At 39.9% G+C, this 25,473-nt stretch overlaps 1 protein-coding gene across 2 annotated transcripts in view; it reads left to right on the plus strand.

Moving 5' to 3' along the window:
- The first annotated feature begins 9,899 nt into the window (after nucleotides 1-9,899).
- mei4 (meiosis-specific, MEI4 homolog (S. cerevisiae)) overlaps nucleotides 9,900-25,473 on the plus strand; it is a 30,432-nt gene continuing 14,858 nt past the window's right edge. For both annotated transcript variants that reach the window (XM_011491908.4, XM_023953260.2), the window contains exons 1-3: nucleotides 9,900-10,049; nucleotides 10,415-10,657; nucleotides 20,477-20,973. In XM_011491908.4, the coding sequence (XP_011490210.1) occupies nucleotides 10,022-10,049; nucleotides 10,415-10,657; nucleotides 20,477-20,973 (768 nt within the window). In that variant the 5' untranslated portion in view covers nucleotides 9,900-10,021. The remainder of the gene's footprint in view (nucleotides 10,050-10,414; nucleotides 10,658-20,476; nucleotides 20,974-25,473) is intronic.

A 25,473-nucleotide genomic window follows, 5' to 3' on the forward strand; every position in this document is an offset into this window, starting at 1 on the left:
ATGCTGCGTCTTCATGTTGTTCTCTGCATTCCTTTTGATGTCTCTCCATGGAATATTGCCCCCCCCCTGCGGAAATTCCTCAGGAGTGTTTGTCTCATTATGCCAAACCTGATTGGTTGATATTTGTTTTTTTTGTTTTCTTTTTTATTAAATTCCTGCAAAATACATGAATGTTTTTTGTGCCAACAGTTTTTTTTGTCCCACACGATTTGAGATTTCTTGAGCTTCAGTATACATTCATTGGATTACCCTGTGATCTTACATTTTAGTGGTTTAGTTGTCATATTTTTGGTGTTTATGTTTGTTGTTGCCTGTCATTCCCCGTTTGTTTTAGTCAAAGCTTTTCATCAGTGATGCTCCTCAAGGTCTTCTTTAATATGTCTTACATTTATCTTCTTTTTTCTGCCACTAATGTGCTCTGCTTGCAGACATAATAACCTTTTTGGATTTTCTAATCCACGCTTGATAGGCTCCACCTCTAGGCATTTTTTACACCTGCCTCTTGTTACTTTTCTGGATTAGAAGCATCAGATTTCTTTTTTTTCATTAAACTAGATAAATAAAAACTTTCATATGAATATGTAAGAAGTAATAAACAACTATAAAAAGTTTTACTAATTTAATTTTAAAGAACCTTATTTTTTCTGATCTCACTTTCTTTCTCACTTTATCACATATATGTATTTTACAATATTGTTTTCTTGATTGTTAGTTTTTCATTTCCAAGTAATCTGATATTATACACTTATGCTAGTATGATAAAAAAAAGGCAATAACTGAGGGATTTCCAGTTGTTTCATGTCTGTTTTAAATTATGCATGTGAGGTAACCAAAGGCGTCTTCATGCGTGAGCTTAGTGGTGATTCTTTCCTGGTGCATCTTTGAACAAAGCAGAATATAAATACAACTGATATGCTTAAGCAAATTCAGCAGTCACATAGTTGATTGAGAACAAATTCTGGTGATAAACTATAACAGATATGAGAGCTTTTTGTTCTTTCAAAAAGCTGAGTCAAGAACCGGATGTGTGAAATACATATCAAATGAAAAAATCACTTAATCCAAAAACATTCTAAAGACCAAAAACAATTAGAAATGTGAAACAAATAATAACATAAACTTAACATTACATTTCAGAAAGCAAAACAAATTTCCAGAAAACAAATTAAAATAAAACGTTTTAAATATTACGAAGAAAATTTATAAAGCTAAACAAATAAAAGAGAAAAAAAGCATTACATTTTGTAACGAAATTCCAGAAAAAGAAACGTAAAGTAAAATAGAAATGAAAAAATAAATAAAAGTAATTTTCATAAAAGAAAATAAAATGTCAAAAAAGTGAAAAACAAAAACAATGTACAAAAAAATCCAGTACAAAAATATTTAAAAAAAAGAAGAAAAAAAAAGAAGTTGATGTCAGATACCTCGACAGAACTATACAAAATACCCCTTTTTTAGACTGATCTAATTGAAAATCACTGTTAAGGATTAACAAAGGTAACTAGGTAAGACAGTGACAGACAGTTGCTATAAAAAGGAAAAACAAATGAAAAGAGAAATACATTACAGCTCTGAAAAGCAGTTGTTTTTTTCCTTTTTTATTGTCATTTCCTGTTTATTACAATCATCGTAATTGTAAAATACTTATGTTATTTTGAAAGACAGGAGATTATGTCTGTCTTTATTTGAACTCCCTTAATTCTTTAAGATCTAATGGTGCAGTTACAAAATCAAAGTGAAATAGGATTTGCCTGCGTTGCTTTGTATTACCCTTCTTTGCATCATCTAGCTCTGCTTTTTACTACATCTGCTCTAAATCCAGCAGCAGTCCGCTGCATTGCAATGAAGTTAGCTTCATAGTGGGCCAGATGATTTGATTACATGTTATTAGAAAATTGACAAAACAGACTCAAAAAAAAATGTTCAATGGAGGAATTTGTCAACATGCTTGTATTCATCCTCAGAAATCTTTTTTTCTCCTTTTTCTTAACTTGTCCAGTCCAACAGCTGAGAAAACAGATGAGAGCTGAAGGCCTCTTGTGTTGGACATTTTTTCAACATGGGGTTGTGAATCTTCTAACACACCAGCTGTATATTTGAATAAACCCCTTTTTTAATTTATACTAAGCTTTATTCATATAAATTATATGTGTAACAGTTTTTTGTTGGACCGTATGGAAAAGAAAAGGAGGGAAGGAGAGAGAGGGATGTTAGAGAGGGGGGGGTTGGAGGGTGATTATGGAAGGGGGGGATCATAAAGCATAATACAGCAACAACCTGCTGGATGTTCATAATTAGTGCTGTTAGGTTTAGATGTATGACAACACAAAAATGTCATTCTTATTTGCTGCTCATTATTGAAATGATGGGAAAAATTATTAAGAAGAATGTAAGTGCAATTAAATAAGTCAAATATGTGTAGATTGATATAAGTAAAATGTTTCATTACAGCTTCTCACCAGGGCTAATGTAACCCTTGTGCTTTCTTAGATGACCCCACCCTTACATTGACGTGTTATTCCTACCATGACAAAGGTGGATAAAGGTGGAAAGATGTCATGTAATCCATGGACACCAGTGAAGATCACAAATCATTGAAGAAAAAAGGTTCAGAGCACTGTCTAGTGGGTCTAGATGACCCAACTCCCAACGTTAATGTGCCTAGGATGGCACAAGGGTTAAAATATCGGATTCATCTCAGCAAAACTCTTGTGTCCTTATAAAAATCAAAATTATATATTTAACTTGAAATTTGGTCATTTGAAATGTTTGAGACATGAAAAAGTTCCTTCATATCCTTTAAAAGCCATAAGATCTTGTTGAATCTCTCCAAATAATATTTACCCTAAAGATCTCTTCCTTCAAAGAGTAAAAGGAAGGTTTTCAGCATTCAACCCTCTCCATCCACATATCACACAGTGTGGAGCAGTTCCAGGCATGTATTGCTTCTGTTTGCTGACGCAAGAGTGGAGACACAAGCAGAGTTCCTCTTTTATCCACCTGAGCTCCTTGACTCGACCTTCACCTGTGAACCTCTGTAGTCTGCACTGAAACAAGGGGCTCACATGATGGATGCTGCAGGCAAAGAGGGGAGTCATTATGAGGTTGGCCGCTCTGGGTTGGAGTCAGAAGGTGAGAGGTTTGGTGATCCAGTAGGACCCGCCGCTCCTACAGATGCAGAGGAGCAGCTGACTGAAACCACCGGATCCTTCATTCAGCAAACTGAAAAATCTTCTGACACAAGAGCAACTTGCAGCCATTTGAACCACACAGCAGCGATCTTACCAAAGCCACATTATTGAGAAAGAAACTCAAAACATCCGAGGATTTTCTAAATTTTGTGCAGAACTCATTTTTTTATTAATAATATGACAGTAAGCCGACTTATGTGGCTCCTTTCATATTGATGATCTAAATGCTAATACTTTACCTGTTTTTGAGTTCTTTTAACATTTGTGCTTTTTTACTGTGGTTATTTAATTTATTTGCACTTTTAATGTTTTTAAAGTCAGTCTGCTTATCATACGATCATATAATTTTACATATTAGGTCTTCTACACATACTTTTAACCTTGATAAGGTCCAGTAAAAATTAAAAGTGTTAGATTTCCTAGTGGTCTTTTAATTATGTTTATGCTGTTTTTAGCCAAAGAAACAACCTGTGTCATTTTCTAGAACATAGTTTCTGCAGAGTGGCAGTGGTTCATTAGAAGTTTTGTGGGTGGGACCGTTGGGCTGGAGCAGGGGTCTGCAACCTGTACCTCTCAAAGAGCCATTTGGATCAGTTTCCCACAGAAATGAAAGCACAGGGAGCTGCAACACTAGGGGTGTTAGAAAAAAATCGTTTCACCAATATATCGCGATGGTTCATTTGGTGATACTTGTATTGATTCAAAATGCTGTCAGGATATTTATTTAATCATTTATTTTAATTATTTATGAGCGTTATGTTTCCTTTGATCTTTTGTCCATTTTACACAACCTTGAATAGACTTTTCCGTCTGTCAAACACCGGGGGTTAAGATGAATGACATGATGGAAACAAATTCATTTTGATGCAGACTCCTTTCTATTTATTTAATTTTCTTTAAATCCAGTAAACCCGATAAAGTATATAAATTTAATGGATAAAAACTATTTTTTCTTGGGAACCAGCTATTAGTTTGTAGCGGGGTCTGGAATCATTAGCGGTGAGTCTAAGCCCCGCCCCCGCCTTGCTACCTGTTCACACCTCTGCAGCTTCAAGTTGTTTTCCCCGTGTGCAACGCCCCCCCCCCCCCCCCCCCCCCCCCCCCCCTCCAGCGTGTTCTACACAGACAGTGCAACATACGGTCATCATAGCAGACAGTGGACAGGATAGAAATTTAATCAATTTTAATCACGCTGAAATGGATGGTTTTAGGCTGGGGGAAAAAATTGCTTTTTTGGGGGGGCGCACATGTGCCCCCTACCAGATTACCACCGGCAGGCTTTTAAGAAGAACTTTCCATCTCATAACAGACTCTGGTCGCGTTCACAGCTGCAGACACGCCCCCTCCGCGTTCACGCTGCTCTCTTCCTCCTGCCCGCTCGCGCTACTCGACGGCGTTTAAGGCACCACGAAAATCTTACAACATGATAGTTATTTTACAAAAACACAGAGAGCTGCAACACAAGCATGAAAGAGCCGCATGCGGCTCCGGAGCCGCAGGTTGCCGACCCCTGGGCTGGAGTAAGCCTGGCTTCACTCTCTTCAGCTTACAGCCCCTCACAAGCCCAACCTAACATTACAGGTGCAACACAAAAAGCAAACAGTGTCGGAGCTATCCAGCCGTACAGTTTGGATTCAGATTCCAGCTCAGACAAGAAAAACAGAGACTTACAAGAAAGTTTTTTTTTTCATCTTCTTCCGTTTATCCCTTTTGGGCGTCACGGGGCTGCCGGACACTTATGGGCGAAGGCAGAGGACACTCTGGGAATCCAGAGGACACTCTGGACAGGTCACCAGTCTGTTGCAGGGGTCACACATATCCCACACCCATGCACACTCACACCAATGGACAATTTAGAGTGACCAGTAAACCTTTGAAGCATGTTTTGGGACGGTGGGAGGAGACCCCAGAGAGAACCCACGCATACACGGGGAGAACATGCAAACTCCACACAGAAAGGTCCCCCATTGATGTTCTGTTTCAGGTCCCCCGCCCGGGACTTGAACCAGGGGCCTTCTTGCTGTGAGGCAAGAGCACTAATCACTGCAACACTGTGCAGCCCAATTAATTAGTTACAAGAAAGGTAATTTTCATATTCAGTCAAAATTGATTGTGAATAGAAATTTGATCTAATCATTTATGTTTGTCCATCCACTCACCCATTTTCAAAAACATCTGAATCCTTTTGGGGAGACGGGGTTGCTGGAGCCTATCCCAGCTACAGTAGAATGGAAGGGTCGCTGCTTCATTCCAGGGCCAAAGACATAATCAGTGTGTGGTTAAAGACCAATTCTGGTGAAAATCATTTTTTCAGTGTTTTTCACATGTTCTTTTAGCACTTTTATAATGATGGACGTGTATATAGAGAAAATTAAGCTTAAAATTTGCATTGCTGAGTAATTCTTCATTCAGATCGTTCTAAATCAGAGACAAACAAAAGTATACCTTTTGAAAAAGCTTGTACATGTAATGTAGGACCTACTGCAGCAGGCCACAAGCTCTCTGCTCTGCTCCATTCTGATGCATCCACAAATACATCCATGAAACTAATGATATAAAAGTGGACAGAGCCAGAATTGTCATCAAAAAATGCTGCAACCCTTGTGCTATCTTAGATGACCCCATCCTTACATTGACGTGTTATTCCTGCCATGACAAAGGTGGATAAAGGTGGAAAGATTTCATGTAATCCATGAACACCAGTGAAGATCACAAATCATTAAAGAAAAAAGGTTCAGAGCACTGTCTAGTGGGTCTAGATGACCCCACTCCCAATGTTAAAGTGCCTAGGATAGCAGAAGGGTTAATTCATTTATTGAAAACTTACTGAAACCTCTAAATGTCTTTTTCCTGTTTCCTGCATGATTTTTTTTAAAAATCTTTTCAGACTCTCCCCGGGAAGGCTGAGAATTAAGACAGGCTTGAACAGATGTCTAAAATGTGTGGGTATCACAACAATAGACCCTGAAGTTTAAGTCAACAAATCAGGTGTTAGCTGAAGTTCTTTTGGGGAGTAAACAGAGGCTTCATCTTCTTCTTCTTCTTCCTTACTTGTCATCATCATTCTTGGAAGCATGGCAAAAGAAAAGACAAAAAACGTCATTCTTTAAAATAGGACTCTATAGAAAACCTCAATGTTCAATAAATAATAAAGTTGTTTCCCTTAAAGAAAAAGCTCTTAAGTATAAAACCTCAAAGGCGCAAGTCACATTTTGGAGGAAAGGCCCTAAAAGTGAAAAATGAGCCAATTTGGTCTCAGAATAATGAGTTTCAATCCCAGCAAGTTTGATTTAGACGTCCATGCTTTGTTCTTTCAGACTAAAAATACCCCCACACCTCAAAGAGGAAGAAATCCTTCTTTATCTTTGCATGCTTCTCTGAAAGTAAATTTAAGCTGAAATCTGAAAAAAACCAAACATATTTGTATGAAAATTGCTGCTGATTTCAGAGAGAACATTACCGCTGCTGTGCTAGCCTTATTGTTGTGCTTCATACATCTTCAGCGGTTATGCAACAGCAAAAACAGACATTTTCTTCCCAGAAAATCAGAGGTAGAAAATGTGCAAGTATAAGTTGAAGAAAATCAGCTGTAGAAGCAGAAGGTGTTCCTTGGGGTGTTGATACTTATGTTCGACATATAAGCAGTGATGTCAAGGGCAGAACAGACTAAGACAACCAGCCATAACATTTGCGGTTTATGAGACACAGGCGGGGTTTTGGCCTTCAAGGTCAGTAGTTAAATTTTTTCTGTCTCACAATGTCTCCTGATCCCACAGAATATTGAAAAAAAACACACAGTGATTAGGTATTTAATGATATAATTGCTTGACTAATGCTTTTCATTACAATTCTTCCTGAGTCGCTTTGTAAATGTGATTCTTTCTTCCAGAGTTACTGCCTTACAGTGACCCTGTGTCCTTGAGCATGCAGACAAGTTTTGAAGCAGAACTCAAAGATGGAGGCAACCCTAGAGAAAAAGAAACGTTTTTGCTTTATTATGATGAAAGGCGACACTTTCTCCCCCCCATTTCCATTTTTTTTAGCTTGCCTCTGCAAGAAAATACTATTTTGAGACCTATTGTACAAAAAGCACAAAAGAACCCAGAAGCAGGACAGAGACTGTAGTAAGTTGAAAACAGTTTATTGAGTGACAGTAGTGGTGGAGGGTGGACTGCAATTCGCGTGGCTTGGGTGGGTGATGAAGCGGGTGAGCTGCTGGTATGGTGGGGATGATTTGGAAACCCGCCTTGTCGTGTTAAAGATCTGTCAGATCGTCCTCCCTTCCTTGAAGGAAAAGTTGGTTGATGCTGTAGACACTGTGCATCAACTTGGCAAAAAAAGGGGGCCTTCAAGCAACGCACAGCCCAGAGCTACTTTTCTGCAGTTCATCTCTTGGCTGGGCAGGGATGCAGTCTGGAAGCAGCGAAGGATTCTCCTTACATGAAGGAACATGGTCTGCAGTTCAAGGAGGATTTTTCCAAAGAGAGGAGACTGCGGCTGTGGTCAGAGATTCAGAAGGCATAAGCTGCGGGAAAAGTGGCTTACTATGCTGGTGCCAGGGCCTTAATCCCAGGAGAAGGTGAAATCATCATTGGTAATCAATAATGTAACCACAACTTAAGGAAGAAATAAAAGGTTCAGTTTGAAGTGTTAACACAAAGGACATATGTATGTTACTTTTCTTGACATATTTTCAAATGCAAAGAGGCTGTTGAGCTAATGCTTTAATGTTCTCAGTAATATTGTTTTCACACTAGTTTGATTCAAGAAGGTGCATTTGCTGTTCACCTAAGTATTTTTTTAACTAAAGTTTTTTTTTCAAGTCAAAAAGGTTCTATTTTTTTTCTTTTTTGTATGTCATCTGCTTTCTAATTAAATGCCAGCGGGTTAAGGATAAATGTATAACGTAAAGCCTTATTATTGTTCGCTAAACAGCAAAAAAATAATTGTATTTTTTCAGGAATCTCATTCACTTGCTCTTTGGAATTTTTGGAAAGCTGACTATTGGTTTTGACATGGCACAGAATTCTCTGCAGGGATAGGTTGCATAAGAAATCATTTTAAAGGGGAAGTCTTGAACACTAATTGTGAGACAAATGGTCACTTTATTTGACTTGTAGTGAGGGTGAGCGATATTCATGGCATCATAATCAATATTAATGGATATAGCAATAGAAATCAACAATCAACAGTCATAAGAGCAATTTGAAAGGTATTTATCATCATTTATCAGCAATCAACTTCTGGACACTTCATAATTTTCTAATAAGCCAAATTCTCAAGCGCACATGAGCTGATTGGAGGTGACTTTAATGTAGTATTGGACCAAAACGTTGATAGATGGCCTCTTGGCCAGCCTCCAAAGTCTACATCAAAGCTGAAGCTATTAATAGAGAAGTTTGATAAATAGCATAGTACTCAAAGAAAATTACACATATTTGGGATTGCAGATAACTAAAGCTAAAAAAAACAAAGAGAACTGATTAACTAAAATCCAATGATTGCGAAAGCACTAAATAAATTTAATCTTTGGCTACAAAGAGATCTACTAAAAGGTCATGCCCTCTTAGCATAAGCAGAAGGAATATACTAGAATAGTCTACATTTCTTCCTCACTATCTCTGCAAATAGGATTTATTGGAATTTTTTAATTTCCTTTGGAGAAATAGAATACACTATGTACGAAAATCAGTGGTAATTAATTCTTCAAAAGACAGAGGGCTTGACTTTCTTAACTTCTCGACTCCATGTCCTTAAAATAAGAGAAACTTCCATTTGGAATTTCATACCAAAATACGTAAATGATAAGCTTGGAGGTCTGCTATTTCTTCATTATGTAGCTTTAAAAAAGAAAAAATTCCTTTAAAACTTTCATAAGCAGGTTTTATAGGCATGGGCTCTGATCTACAAACATAATTATTCTCCTCATCGCTACTATATTTGGATTAACGCAGACATTCAGAAAAACACGAGTATTTTTCTTGAAATTTGGTTTGTAACACAAACTGATTAATCGACATTAAGGTAATCTGATGTCATACGTTGAGTTTCTCTCCACCTATAACCTGCATGTTTGCAGAGTTTGCATTGGTTATTGGAGCAATCCCAAGTGGTGCTAGACCTCTGTGTTGCAGTTCTCCTTCAGATATGTTCTCCCCCCAAATTAATAAAATTTTGTTGTGGAAAAATATGTTTTTCAGCTGGCAGGAAAAACAAAAATATCTGTTCACTGTTTCAAAATGATATTGCCACAAAACCCCATGTTATCTCTTACTGAAATAAGTTTGGTTGTAGAATTCAATGGGACAAAGATTTTGTCATCAATAAACATAAAGAAATCTCAAAATTATTCATAATTTCTACCTTGTAAAATTCTTTAAAAAACTAAATTTAAAAAAGGATCCTCACAAAAAAATTTTTGAAACAAAAAACTGTGTTTTTCAGAAAGAAATGATTCTGTGTGTAAATAGTATTGAATCCTGCACTTCGAAAATAAATCTGTTAAAATATTGTGACATTTGAGACTTTGACAGAATCCTTTACATTTTTTGTATTTATTTATTGTTGTGCTTTTTAAAAAACTTTTTTTAACCTGTTCTATCTTGCTATAATTATGGCGTTATTGTTGTTGTAGAAAACCTTCTTTTTTTCCTGGCAAAAAAATAACATTTTGTCATTTGCACATAGTGTGGCGTGTCAATGTTATATGTTCTGTTTGTGCAATATTTGTCAATAAAGTTTTTGTAAAAGACGAATTGGAGTCCCTTTTCTTTTCACGAGTTTCAAATGTTTTAACTTTGTCGATTCAAGGAGGCGAGGAAAAGTTAAAAATGGAAAGTCATACGAGCAATTTGAAAGGTATTTATCATCAATATTTTATCAAATTAAATGTTATCCGTGGAGTTGTTTAGTTAGCAACTTGTACCTACAGTTCCGCTGAATGGTGTTGCTTGTTGTTGTCAAAACGTTAACTATTGCGCTTAAAAAAGCCCAACACTTTGGCGGCTTGTTTGTTTAATCGTTTTAAAAGAGTTACTCTTGAAGATACATTGATTGTAGATCGAATCTATTGGTTTAGTATGCTAGTCTTAATTAGCCGTTTTTTAGCAACATAAATTAGCATTTACCGTAATCATTGTCTTTTCTTTATGTGTCTGATACATTTTTGCATTGATTGTTTATTTTTGAATGACGTTATACACACATATACATTTTCTAAACAGATTGGCTTTTCATGGAAGCCAAAATCGCCGCAGCAGTGGCCATCATAAAATCAAAGCCCCCTGGGATGAGCGGCAGGGCGCATGCGCAGGCTCTAGCCATCAGGCTGAGGAGGCAGGAAGAAAGCTGGAGGGACAGGGCCCAGAGCCTGGAACGAGAGCTGCTGAGGCTGAGACAGGACAGTCTGATCAGGAGGATGACGTCAAACACAACTAGCAGCAGCAGCAGCTGCATAGAGGCAGCAGGTGAGTCATTGGTCATGCGTGCACACCGTTGTTATTTACAGGTTCTAACATGTTCTAAAGTGATTCAAAGTCTAAAATGAAATCCAAACCTAAGTTGTGAGATCATCATCGGGTTCTCCAGGAGCAATAGTGAATGGTTTGAAACTATGGAACTTAGGCGTTTTAATAGGTAGATTTTGAACAATTACCTTTTCATTACATCATCAAATATCTTTTTCACACGTGCATTTTTTTCGCTGTTAATAAACAGCATACTTTGGGTTTTGGTTAGATTTATCAAGAGTTTGTTTTTATCAAGTTTGGATTATATTTTTAATTAGGACCACATAAAAAAAATACTGCATGTTCTCACTTAAGCAAAAAAAAAAATCTTCAATTTTTGGAGCTGTGACTCAGTAGAAAGCTCATTGATATAAAAATATAAATAATTTGGGGTCTTAGCAGATAATATTTACAAGGTTGACATATGGTTACACGTCTGCTCAGACCCACTCTGATAAAAAATGATGTTTTTAACATGTTCTTGTGGCATTTTTCTCATGATGGGGGGCATAAATAAATAAAAATACGCCTAAAACTACCTTAATGAGTTTTTCTTTATTCAAATTGGCGTGAATCGAATACAACCAGCCACAAGCTACCTGCTCTGCTTCATTCTGATGATTTGCAAACAAATGTACGTCTCTTTTTTTCTTGTCTGAGCTGGAATCTGGATCCAAATTGTATGGCTGGATAGCTGTAATCTCATCATTTTTGTTGCAACAGTCATGGTAGTTTGGGCTTTAAGCTAGCAGAACAGCATGTAAACAGAGAGCTCCCAGTAAAGGGGGGTGGGATTGCTCTGCACCAAACGTCCCATCGACAACTCTTAGGTGAATTTCTAATGAACTACTGCCGCTCCACAGAAACTATGCCCTGCAACACAACATAGGTTTTTGTATTTTGGTTAAAAATGGCATAATCATAATTAAAAGACCACCAGGAACACTTTAAAAACTGTTAAAAAGATGACTGGAGTGGATCGTTAAAAACACAGGGCCACAAATTGATCCCTGGGGTATTCCTAAAATGGCACTTTTTAGTTTACATCAAATTGCATCCTATTATTTTGTCAAATAGAATTGGTGAATAGATCTAAACCCAAAGAAATGCGATTTAACCTTGATATTCCAGACTGTAATGAATAAACCATTTGTTTCCTCAAAAGTGCAAACAGTAACAAAGATATACAAGCAGAAAAGTGTGCCTTTGCTGATGCCTTTAGTGAGAAGGAGGATATCTCAAAGGCAAGTGCAATGTGACAGGGGTCTGAAGAGGAGTTAAGACACTGCACTGTCCTGATGTTATCACTGACGATTACTTAATGCCCAGGAGTGTTGTTCTGTAGCGAGCTCAACCCATTCTTCTATTTGATCGGTAGGCTGAGCATTACAGGTGAGAATGTAGACAAAGAAATGACACAAAACTCTGCAAATAATATGATGCGTACATGTAAATATTAGCTTCAAAGGGGCTTTCAGGTTTACATGATAAAGAAAAATCCACATTTAGGTGTTAAAGAAGAACAAAATTCCAAACTCCCAACATTACACAATGCTACTGGCTGGGTCCTGCATGAGTCTGAGTCATTTAGTAAGCTGTTCAGATGTGGAAGGTGCTCTTACATCACATACTCAGAGTGGAATTACACAGCCTCTTCATCTTATTCTGAACCCAACTTCACATAAGGCTGCATTTACTGGATTTCTGAAAAGAATAGCATGAAACCCCATCATAATAACAGAGGCGCATAAACAGGGATGAAGTGGAAATGAGTCGCTCAACCCACCCTCTTAAAAAAAAGGACACCTATAAACAGAGATGCATAAACATTGGTTTGCAGCTGTGTTGTTTCACTGAAAGCTTTTGACAAAAGCACATAAAAGGAAATGTGTATTTTTTTTAGGAATTTGTCTTTACCTGTGAAAAAGATTCTCATTTAATGATTTGTCAGGATGTTTTGGGAGAAAACACTGCCTTTGGTCAAAGTCAAGTCAAAGTAACTTTATTGTCAATCTCTACAATGTTTCCACATACATAGAAAATGAAATTCCGTTTCTCTTCAACTCTAGTCCAAACGGGGACACAACTACAAAATACACAATAAAACAAATAAACAAACTATAAATAGTAGAGGCTATAAATAGTAGAAAAAAATAACGTGACTGTAAAAATGAGAAAAAAATAAAGGGACTGTAGTTTAGTTCCTGGAGGAGTGGTGAAGGTGCAGTTAGTGCTGATGAGGTAGATGAGGTGTGTATGTCAGGGTTCTCCTGGTGGAGAAAGCTGTTAAATCTTCCAATGAGCCTTGTTTCATTCGTCAATGCAGTTCTTTTTTCTAAAAAATCTGAAACTAACTCTGCGCTTTAATAAAAAGTAACTGTTTAGCAGAAAAGTTTGATTTCTTGACAATGCCTCAACTATTTCATCTACACAGTGGTTTATGCAGCATCTCTACTACTGCAGGCATGAAGGAGCATCCAGGTTTTTTAAAAGTGTTCCAAGTGATCTTTTAAATATGATGATGCCGTTTTTAGTCAAAAATAAAAAAAGCCTGTGTGGATGGTGTATACTCATATATTACTACCTTTCTTGAAGGTCTAAAGCGCTTTACAGTCACAGTCCCAGTCACCCAATCATACACACAGCACCACTGCCGAACACTGGCACCAATCTATAAGCACCCGGAACAATGTGGGGTTCAGTGCCTTGTATCAAATCGGAATAGGATGGGAATAGAACCTGGAATCTTCTGACCAGAGGTTGACTGCTCTACCTCTGCACCAAGGAAACCATTTGTGTCTTTAAAAATGATCTTAAATTTGTGAAGAAGAAGAAGAAGAAGAAGCTTTATTGATCCCAAAGGAAATGAAAAAGGGGCGAGCTGCTTGCATTCAATAAAACAATAAAACAAACAATAAAAAGAATAAAGCCATAAATATCATCAATCCACAAAATATTCAGAAATTAAAATCTACTGCAATAACTGGATTAAAATGTCAAAAATAAATCTTCAACTTTTGATGCTAAGTTAAGGAGTTGTACTTTACTTTCGCTCAAGGTACAACAGATTTCCTCAGTCTGTCTGTGGAGCAGCGTCTGGACAGGAGTCTGGGGCTGGGCACGCCACCCCCCCCCGCCAAACACAAAATCCCCCGGCAGCTGCGTCGCAAATGACCACAATTACAACGCAGTATTCTTTATTAACAAATAACAGTAACGGGACAACCCTCTTGGGGCCCCTGGTCGCTCTGGGTGTCATCCGCTTTGGCTACGGGGTCTGGGGGGGGGGGGGGGGTGGGTGGGTGGGGTGGGGGGTCTTGTCGGCCCTGCCTTGTGGGGGGGCATTCTGGGGGAGGGGGGGGGGCACTATTGGTACGGGGCAGGGGGGGTTGACGGGTCGGGGTCTCCGCTGAGGCCATCGGTGGTTTCCCCGGCCGGTCGGCTGCCTCGGTCCCGTCGAGGCCTGACCAGAGCTCTTCTAGGGCCGGCGTTTGGGGGTGGGGGCCTGGGCTTGCTCCGGGGGGGGGGGCAACGCTTTCTGGCTCCTCTCTCTCCTCTTTCGGTTTTATTTGCACCTTAGACATGTAGGGCCCTTGGTAGGGGGGGTGCTTGGACATCACTGCCAGCAAGCAGCGGATGTCCTCCTAGCACCCTACCCGCCAATTTTAACCACACCTTAGACATTTAGGGTCCCTTGGTGGGGAGGGTGAGGGGACGTCACTGTGAGTAATCAGGAGATGTCCCCTCAGTGCCCTACCCGCCAATTTTAACTGCACCCCCCTTAGCACACACACCCCTCCCCCCTCAATATATACATTCCAACATAAACACACACACATGCACACACACACCCTCTCAAACACACATACACGCACACACATTTTGCAAGGAAGGTGGGACCTAGGACCATCTGTCCCCTGCCTCTTCCCTGGTGGGGGGTACGGGCCCCTTTGCGACGGCGGCCGTGTCCCCGGGGTGCCGGCTTCCTGGGCCCGGCGGTGCTCTCTCCGCGCGGCGGGGGGGTTCACATTACATCTGAGCCGGGAGTGTTCGTGTCCCTGGGGGGTGGGTTCTGGTCCTTGCTCCTGAGCGCTGGGCCCCGCCAAATTTCCAACTGTGGCCGAGCCTGGTCGGGCCATATTTACAACACCCCATGTGGGCCCTCTTTTTTCCCCGGGGTTCCCCCCTCTTGGGCGGGGGCGGCGGGCCCCTGCCTCGCTCCTCCCTGGACCAACCGTGGGCAGGGCGGATGGCTGCCTGGAGTGCGGAGCGGGTCTCCCTTGGGGGGTCCTGGCTCGTACCTGGGGTTGGGGCGGGGGGATGCCCGGAACTCCTGGGTGGTGGTGGGGTGCTCGTCTGGGGCTGTGGGCGTCCTTCTCCGGTGGGGCCCTGCGTTGGGTTCTCCCGGCGCGGCGGGGGGGCTGCTCTCCTGGTTGGGCTGGGGCGGCGCTCTCTCTCCCTCCGTGCCTCCCTGCTCTCTGGCTCTGGGGGCCTTGCGGCGGTCCTGCTGGCCCTGGCCTGGGTGGCGGGCTTGGTCGCCCGGGCGGCGGTTGTTCCCTGCCGGTTCCCGTGTGGCGTTGGGGGGATTCCGGCTGCCGCTGCTGCTGCGGTGGGGGTCTTGGGGTGGGGATGGCTGGGCACTCTCCCTCCTTCTTTCCACGTTCCACCATCCATTTTAGAAGAACATAAACACTCACCTGAGCACAGGTGTTAGCTCACCTTTGCACTAACAGTTTGCATCACTGAATGACTGAAATATTTCACACTAGTTGGTTTTAAGGCATAAGTATGCGTGTGAACACTATCTGTTTTGTATACATATCGACAGGTGGACATTTTTTGCAGCTAGCAGGTGTGTTTATAACATTTGAGTGTGTGTGTGTGGACAGGCTCCGCCCTTATTGTACTACATTTGAACCTTACCATAATGATTAACAACCAGTAAACTTGTTGCTTTATGCTGCTTCATGGTCTTATCCCCCTTCCCCTCCTATTATCACCCCCTACCCCCCCTCTCTCTATCGTCCCTCTCTCTTCTTCCCCTCTTTCCTTTTCCGTCCGGTCCAACACCAAAGATTTTCAGACATGATTGAAATTAATAAAGTTTGGCCTCAATTACAAAAGGGGTTTATCCAGACATACCTTTGGTTTGTCTGAAGATGAATAACACCTCTTGTTAGAGTAAAATATGTCCAACACAAGAGGCCCTCAGCTCTCATCTGTCTGCCCAGCTGTTGGACAGGACAAGTTAAAAAAAAAAAAAAAAAAATAACAGTAACAACTACCTACTACATATCTAACTGATAAACTAACTATAAAGGTGTTGTAGAATGACTATGTTTGTGTGTCAGCGCGCTGCGTGTGTACGAGGAAGGTGCGCACACACGTGTTTTGGGGATGCGTGTTGATTCTTCTGCAGTCGACCGCTCTCCAGCTGCATGCGAGGTTTCACCTGTGCTCACTGGTACAGACATCTTCTCAGAATATTATATATTACCCAGTAATAAACAGACTGCAGACACTTTGTCACCTTTCCGGTAGCCATGAAGCCTGACACCCATGAAGAAAGCGGGGCAGGAGGCTCCACCTTTGTTTATACAGACACGTAACTTTGCGCTGCACAAAATAGTTCCCAAACAAAACATGTAGGGATATTCATCGAAATCTAACAGTGCGCGTTCATGTTTGGTGTTACAGAGTGAAGGAGAACAGTAATAAACCCCCCCAACACAAAATTCTCCGGCGGGCAGCCGTGTCACGCAGCTTGTAATTGAAATGAATACGATGGAAATGAATAATTAGAATGCAGTAAATTTGTCGTATTTCCTCGTGAGACGGAAACTTCTGTTGTAGAATCAGTGAGAATGTGTGTGTGCTTCTGAAACCGCGCACGTGTGTGTGTAGAGCAGAGGTGGGCACTGAGGGCCGCATTCCTGCATGTTTTCCAGCATACCCTGCTCTGGCATGTTCTGATTGGCTGGACACACCTGAACCAGGTAATCAGCCACGAGTAGGGCAAGACTATCTGGAAATCATGCAGACACACCGGCCCTCGAGGCCTGGAATTGCCCACCCCTGGTGTAGAGGGAGCATGTGCAGCGCAAGAGGGAGTGAGAGACGCGGCGCAGGGAGTGAAGGAGAACAGTAATAAAAGGTTTCCCCCAGAAGCCCTTGAAGTCTGAACACAGGACTAGCAGAAAAAGTAAACTATCAGCAAAGAAGAATGTGTTTAATGTGTTTATTATAGTTCCAATCACGCACCGTATGCAAAACTTTCAATTAAAAAAAAAAAGCGTGCAGTGATGAGTCATCACCGCGGGATGCGGCCATCATCACACCAGAGCCTTTTTTGTGTCGAATCAGAATTAAAATTTGCTTAAATGTAATCTTGAGAAACTGTTAGTGTCACGTATTTGACCGTTATTGGAAAAGTCAAAACCATTAATTTTTTACAAAATGATTGCCAATGTAAACAGTAGCACTTTTTTATAGTGCTGAAAAAAGATGTACATTTTTGTGTTTGTCAAAAAAAATGATTTGGATGTCTAATAAAACAAAAACATTTTTTATAAAAGTTGCCACATTTTTGCCGTCCTGTTATCTCTTAGATTTACTGCGCGACCACATTATTATGCAAATTATATTTTCCTATGATTTTTCTAAACACTAAATGCAAATGAAAGTCAGCATACTTTCAAGTCACTAACCATTAGAGTATATATTAAATATTATTGAACAAAACTCCTAAAAATAACAGGATTTCTTTAAATAAAATCAGGCAAATGCACTGCTACACAATATTTTGCACAGCAGAGTTCCAAAACCTTTCATAGATTTTAAAGAACTGAAAATGTCATTTGTTGAATTTGCTGCATTAGGGGGTTTGAAATCAAAAGCTATTCCATTTAAAAACATCTAAATAGGTCAAGGTACATTTGAACATAGGACCCATCATTTTTTAGCAGCTTCATGATTCTTGCATCCATTAGAATTGTGATTTTTCTTTTTGGAGAGTCTCTGCTTGAATTTTTCTGCAGGATGTCAAATTAGCCTCCCAGAGCTGCTGTTTGGATGTGAAATACCTCCCACCCTCAGAAATCTTTTGCCTGAGGATGCTCAAAAGTTTCTCAATAGGGTTGATTGAGGTCAGGGGAGGATGGGGGCCACACCATCAGTTTATTTCCTTTTCTGCCCATAGCAGCCAATGATGTAGAGGTATTCCTTGTGCATTGTCATTCACGAAGGTGATTTTTTTCTTTAGGGAAAGTTCTCCTGTTTTTACCACAGAAGAAAACGGCTAGTCAGAAACTCCACATACTTTTCAGAGGTTATTTTCACACCTTCAGGGACCCTAAAGGGGTCTCTCCCCATGATTCCAGTCCAAACCATGACTCCGCCCCCTCTTTGCTGACGTCGCAGCCTCGTTGGGACATGGTGGCCATCCACAAACCACTCACTACTCCATCCATCTGGACTTGCTAGAACAGTGGTCCCCAACCTTTTTGTCACCGCGGACCGGTACAACGCAAGACAGGTTTACCGCGGACCGGTGGGGGGTGGGGTTGAGGTGCAACGCAAGACACATTTACTGTTTACCGTGGGTGGTATTTTCTCTTTAGTAATAATAATAACAATAATAATAATTAACGTAAATCCACTGTGTAATCATGTGCAACTTTATTAGCGGTGTCCTCGTAACGTCACACCAACAACAGAACATCACATGAGCAACATCGTTTCTACCCCAACCCAATGCGACACACTCTGGTTGCTATGGTAAGTGTGATGGATGTAACAGAGAGAATCTGGTCACTTTTCAAAATAAAACGTTTTTTTCGAGAAAAAAACAACCCAATAAAATGGAAATTATTTTTTCTTTCTGTGCGTCCCGGTGCCAAAATTTCCCACGGTACGGTACCGGCCCGGTGGTTGGGGACCACTGGGCTAGAATGACCTTTCATAAACGTGTGGGCCCACTGCAGCCGTGAGTGTTGTTTAGGGGGTGGCCAAATTGATGGTTCACGTAGAACTGCAAGCCTCTGGAGGATCCTACACCTTTATGTTGGTGGAACTCAAGAAACACCAGCAGCTTCAGCTCTGTGCTTACTGCTTTGTAATGGTATCTTAGCAGCTTCTCTCTTAATCCGATAAATTTGTCTGGGAGAAACTTTCCTCATTCTGCCTTCATCGGTACAAACCCGTGTGTGCTCTGAATCAGCCACAAATCTCTTAATAGTACAATGATCACGCTTAAATATTTTGTGAAATATCCAAGGTTTTCCTACCTTGTCCAAGGCCTTTAACTGTTTCATGCTTTTCAGCAGCATAGAGAAGTTATTTTTCTTTCCCATATTACTTGAAAATGTTGGTCTGCTTAATAATGGGGAATGTCCTTCTTTAGTAGTTTTTTTTCCTTTAATTAAACTCACCTGGCTAACTAATTATCACAGGTGTATGAGATTGAAGTAATTGAGCCAAAGAGCCCCGAGACACAAAATCATTGATGAGTTTAATTGAAAAACAAAGAATTTTATCTACTTGACACATGAACACTTGCATGATAATTTGGAACACTAAACTTGTTAAAGTATAAATCAGAATAAATCCCCTTTAGGGAAGGAAGTGTATTTTTCCTGTCATTCATGTAGCTTTATTAGTAGAACACCAATCGAATGAAGGGATATAATGTTCTCTGACTCTTTTGAGGTTCATTGTGAGAACTGTGTCTTTAAATGTCTCTATATCGCAGAAAGTCACTGTAGAGATAATAACCAAGCATTTTGGATTAAATTGCATAACTACATGATTATTGCTATTCATTATGGGCTTGTCTGAAAGCATGAATGATTTCTTGATTTCGTGTATGTGTGTGAGTGTGTGTGTCCTTTCAGCGCCATATAGTGTTATTAGGAGCCAAGCAGCATCTTGAAAGTGAAGATTTTTTGTTCCATTGAGGCTTTTGCTTTACAGACGATAAAATATGCGACATGAAAAACAACCTGTCTTGCTTTTTTTTATTCATTTAGCTTAAAAGCAAGCCGTTTTGCTGCACACTGACTAAAGCATGAAATGATGGTTATGCCTGACACATCGGTCATTGTGCAATCATATTAGAATGTCAACACAATTTTACACCTGCTTCATCTTAACCAGCAAGTGTCGCTATCTGGGTCTTATCTCATTTTTTAGTCTTTGGATTTTCTGGGGGGGGTTTCAGAGTTTTTCGCATTAAAGGGATTAATGCAGTCAGAGAGCGGTAGTTTGTCATTTGAATTCCAGGACCTTATGCTGTCCAATTCTTTCATTAATGTTGTCTTTGTACAGATTTGTCCAAACAGAACGAAGGGCTGTTGTTTGGGATTGTTTTCCATGTTTTCTCTTAGCGCTTCCTCATCTCTTTGAGAAGCTAAATCCTCTCTACCAGTGGCAAAACATTCATCACGCCTGCCAGTCAGGCGATTTAGAGCATTCGGCTGGCTTCACATCAGCTCTCATTTGTGTGCAAGTAAATGTTTTTTATTTCGGCCCTTGTGATAACAGATTAGCGCAAACACCTAGCCGGCGTGGTGTGTGTATCAAACAGCTGCATATCATTTTGCCTTTATGTGGATCGCTTATAATTGTAATGGATGAAGAAATGATTTCCCGAAACATGATTACACACGAATCACTTGTTCCTTTTTATCTCACAACTTTTTAGTTGTGTGTCTTCGCAATTGTGAGTCTGCCAAAAAACGTTCCAGCCCTCAAATCACATTTTGTCCGTAAATTTTGTAGATGCCAGCAGAGTGGACGACACGTCGCAGGATCTGTTTAGTCCAGGAAGTGCCGTGGGCGGTGCAGATCTTCAACCAAACCGCATCAGCTTTGAACCCCTCACGCAGGACCCCAAACTCAACATTCCTACCCCTCAGCTGCTTCCCTTCTGCCAAACAAACGACTCGCATCTGCGGTTCCTCAGGTCGCTGTGTGGTCTGCAACAGCTAAAAGGCAACAGCCGAGGTCAGGAGGCTCTGTGGTTCGGCCATGACGGGGAGATGTGCTCGGTGTTTGCCGACACCATGTGTCAGCTTCTGGACTCCGTGGTGGCAGCCTGCAGACCCCCCGCCACCGTGGGACCCACTGACCTTGTGTTGCAGGCCTGCCAGGTGGCAGCCCAAGCGTTGGACCTTTTCTGTTCACAAAGGATGCCATCTGTGGAGCTCCTAAGTCGCATGGAGGAGCCACTGAGGGAGCTGACTCAGATGCTGCTTCACAGCAAACAGCCCAGCAGAGTGAGTAATGGGATTCATGAGGGTGCCGTGTTCGCATGCATGAAATATTTAGTTTTCACGGTAGCTATAATGACCACCTGTGCTAGAAAATGATCTCCACTGTTAGGGCAGTATAATTAAGACACACCCCGATTGACTTTTCATCAAAAAGACAAAAGATATCAAATATTTAAAAGCTATCCTTTAGTGTGTTAATAAAGGGAGGACATTTGGGAGAGAAAAACATTTGACATGTTGAGACTTTGATACATTTTAAATAGCATTGGTGTCCATAGAAACTGTTAAAAAAGGAGACAAAAAGGATTAAACAGATATAAAAAAGAACTGTTTTATTTAAAATAACAAAACACTTTGGATGAACTTTTTAGAATAGTTTCTTTTTACTTTTTACATTTCGGGTTGAAGAAACTTTGATTTAGTCCAGTTCTTTCATTTAAAATAATTCTTTATGCGACACTGAAATCATTGTGAATCATACACTTCGGCGATGTCCAAATGTACTACATTAATACACTACAAAGGATGTTTGCCATTTTGTTGGGTTGTCTGAATTTTCAATTCCAAAATCAAGTACCCTGGCGCTGCCAGGGGTCTCTCCAAAAAAAAATGGCTTACATCGATGCTCACTGGGTTGGGGAATATACTGTAGACCACAATGCATTTTGTTTAAACCGTTTGACAATTGACAAATGTGTGTAAATGTATGTTTTCTCAAGCATCCAAATTTTCATCACCAGGACAGAGTGGATTCAGAAATAGTCTTAATAAAATGTTAGTCTTAACAAAATTTGGACTTCTATTGAGCATGTGTCCGAATTGCATTAAAATCAAGGGTACTAGATAGTTCTGCACAACAGAATAGTCTTTAGGGTTAAGGAGTAGTGAGTGAATTTGGAAATAAGCTATGAAATAAGCTAGGTTTCAGGGCTTTTGTTAGGCCTTTTAGAGTAAACTATGTCCATGTATATGATACTATATTACTTTTGGCACACTAAAGAGCGATTTTGTTATGAAGTATGAGTTATTTTCACAGTTCATTTTCTTACTAGAAATAAGACGACTTGATCTCTGAGGTACCGCCTTTCACTCCTCGTGGGTGCCGCCCATTTCATGACGTCATCATGTCGGCCTTGGCAGTGTGTCTGCGTTTCACCTACGAATTCTAACGACATCGGAACTTTTGCAAAGATGGATGCGCATATTGTGGAGCCATATTGCTGATCACCGCCAGCTCCACAGAGAAAGTGTGTGTGTTACTCTTGGGGCGGTTCTGGCAGCGCAGACTCTTCCTGGAAGGGGCGGTTCCCCACTAATCTACCCAACGATGTGGGAACGTGCTCGTTTTTGTTGGATTGGAGGGGCTGGTGCTCAGGGCACAGGTTTTTTGACGAATACTCAGAAATGCGTGAATGGATTGTTGATAGTGAGGAATGAACGTTCTGATACACTTAAAAGTTCAAAATGTTGATTTTTGCATGATATAGGCCCTATAAAACATTAAATAATTCACTTTTAAATAATACTATCATACATTAGCCTGACAGTGATAAAACAACATGACATTAAGTCCATGATAGAGTTGGAATATACTCAATCGACTTTCATTATCTCATCCAAAAAATATCAAGAAACGTTCCTCTACTAGTCAGCCGAAGATTTCCATTATTGTTTGATACATTTAATCCGTAATGCAAAAAAACAACAACAAAAAAACTTCAATTCATCTCTTTTATTCTCCCGTTTTAATTGATTGATGATCAGTCTCTGCTAAATTTGGGAAAGCGGTGGGCTACACCACAGGCGGGCCACTGCTTCATTGATTTGGCTTTTTGTTTTTTTTCCAAATATATGTGGACTAGAACTCTACGAATGGAAGTGAGTGTTTCTCTGAATTAAATGTAGGCTTATATGAGAATAGAAATGGCTTTTAAATTGCGATAGCTCAGCTATGGGTGAGATGGGTGACTGACCTTAGCGGCGGCTGTTTCTTTAAAAGCAACACCTTGTGGCTGTCTTGTATTTTGCTATTCAGACGCCGCATTGCCTGGAAAAATTGGGGTCTCTGCCTTTTTCTATTAAGGATGGCCTTTTGTAACATGGATGAACTGCGGTCTAAAATGGCAACGGATGGGGAGGACCTTTGCAGAGCAATTTTAAGGAACCTGCCGAGAAATATCACATTGTAGGTCTTTGAAAGGACTTTCATTCCAAACAGCTTATCAGCTGCTGTGATATTAGTACTAATAGTCAATCTGGTTTAAAAAAAAAAATCATAGTCAATATTGAATCAATCTTTCTTTGAAAATCAAAATGAATTTTTCAAACCATGATTACATTCTCCTTTAAGTCATTTTATGTAATTATTTTAGCCACAAAGCTGCATTAAAATAGTTTTTGTATAAGAATTAATAATAAAAAAAAATGGCTTGGAACATAAACATTAAAAAAAATTAATTTGATGTCATCAAACTATATACTTGTAAATCTACATTGAATTGTTTTTGTGCTTTTGCTGTGATTCCCGGCCTGACATATAATCTACATTATAAAAACTGTCTATACTGGAATATATGCAGTCCAACATCATTTAACCCTGCCTCTCAAAATATGTGCAATTCTGTGGGCCTGCTTCATAAAGCCATAAAGTTACGACAGCTAGAAACAAGTTTTCTTTTCCCAGAACAATAAAAAAGTGAGCAAGAAGAGTTAAAAAATTGTTCATTGAAGATGAGGATCAACACCTACTTCTCCAGCAGCCAATTTAGACGTATTATCTTTACTAACTCTTACAATATATAAAGTACTGTCACAAGTATTTCTGTGCCTTTTTTTGGAAACACACATGCACCTCAGAGGGCATTAATCAGACTTTCACATAAACAGACTTTATCATGAAATTAAGTCTAACAACCTCTATGAAAACCATTAAAAAACATAGAATGGGTGTCCAAGAAAATGGCAAAAAACAGAACATGAAAAGCCCTTCAAAAGTGTATGAAAACTGCTTTAAAAATGTAAGTTTTTTTCAAAATGTGTCCCGTAAGCTTTCATTATTTCTTTTCAAACACAAATTTTCTTTAGTTTGGTTTAGTTTAGCGTTTTTTCTTTTCTTCTACAACAGTCTAAGTCAGACCTTAAGCAGTTCACTGTGGCTGTTAATAACTACCAGTTCTCTGACCTGGATGTTCTGCACCCCACTCAACTTTTTCAAAGTACTTGATGATAACCTTCCATCAACTCTTCCTGAAGGAACTTTTTGTTAAGCTACCTTAGTAAGGACTTTTGCAGATCATTTTGAGAATAGCAGATAATGAAGTCTTCATATTTCGGACTTTCAATGAGGCACTCGATGACTGTAGCGGTCAAACTGATTATTCCAGACCGTTCAGATATGCTGGAGGGGTCAGAAATGAAGGCAGGGGGTAATTATGATACTGGAGGCGGCTACTGACACGATCAGACTGCTAGCGAAGGGAAACCGCACACTTGGACACCATTCTAAAACATTTTGACACCAGACTTATCTATTAAATACTCAGCTCAAAAGTGATTCAATAATCTTGGTTGGGCGAGGTTGTCTGGAATACAAAGTGTTCTTGAAACACAGGAGGTTTGTCTTGTTTTACTTGCATTCACAGGTCATATTTCAGGTTTGTGAGTCTTAGCTATAAGCTACTTTTAAATTTCACGTCATATTGGAGGTTAATGCTGTAGTTCTTGTGGCTCGCCGGGGAAAACAGACAGCATCCTTTCTTGCAGAGTCACCTGGTCTTTGGAGAAGGGAGAAAAAAAAAAGAAGAGTCACCTTTGCTCACACCTAAAAGTTCATCTTCTGTGACATTTCAAAAATTATGCAAAATCCATAAAAGTGCCAGGAAATGGCTCAGCCTGTGTAGTGCCACAAGACATTTGAGAAAGAATCTGATGGGTTTCTTAGCGAGCAGCCACTGGAGATGTTAATCCTAAAGCGGGAAAACTGGGTTTGGATCATTCTCCTCAAAATGGACAGTTAAATGTGATTTGAAAACACTTTATACATAAGCGCAGGTGCTTCTTGCAGTTCCCTTGATTCTCGTATGATTTTTTTGATTTGATTTGATTTGAAAAGGTTTATTTTAGGCAATCAAAACGAGAATCATTCACAAAACAATACAATCAGCAGTGATACATTCATTTAAAGACGTATCAAATTTAAGATAATTAGACATTAAATGAAAGATAGCTTGAAAGGGAGTGGAGGTGAGCGAATTTAAATAATCCCACTCCTGTTCGACCATACCATTTTCATTACATGATTCATCATTATCCATTTCGTAACTTTTTATCTGATTAATGTGTGTGTAGTATGAGTGTCCTGTAGGGCTGCACGATATGAGGAAAACTTGCGATATGCGATATTAGTGATCAATATTGCGATAACGATAAATTTGCGGTAAATAAACAAATAGAAAAATAAACAAAAACATCATTCCCATTTCATTGCAAAAGTTTAAAAATTAT

Source organism: Oryzias latipes, chromosome 24 (genome assembly GCF_053564925.1).
Source record: "Oryzias latipes strain Hd-rR chromosome 24, Olatipes_Hd-rR_3.1".
Classification (NCBI taxonomy): domain Eukaryota; kingdom Metazoa; phylum Chordata; class Actinopteri; order Beloniformes; family Adrianichthyidae; genus Oryzias; species Oryzias latipes.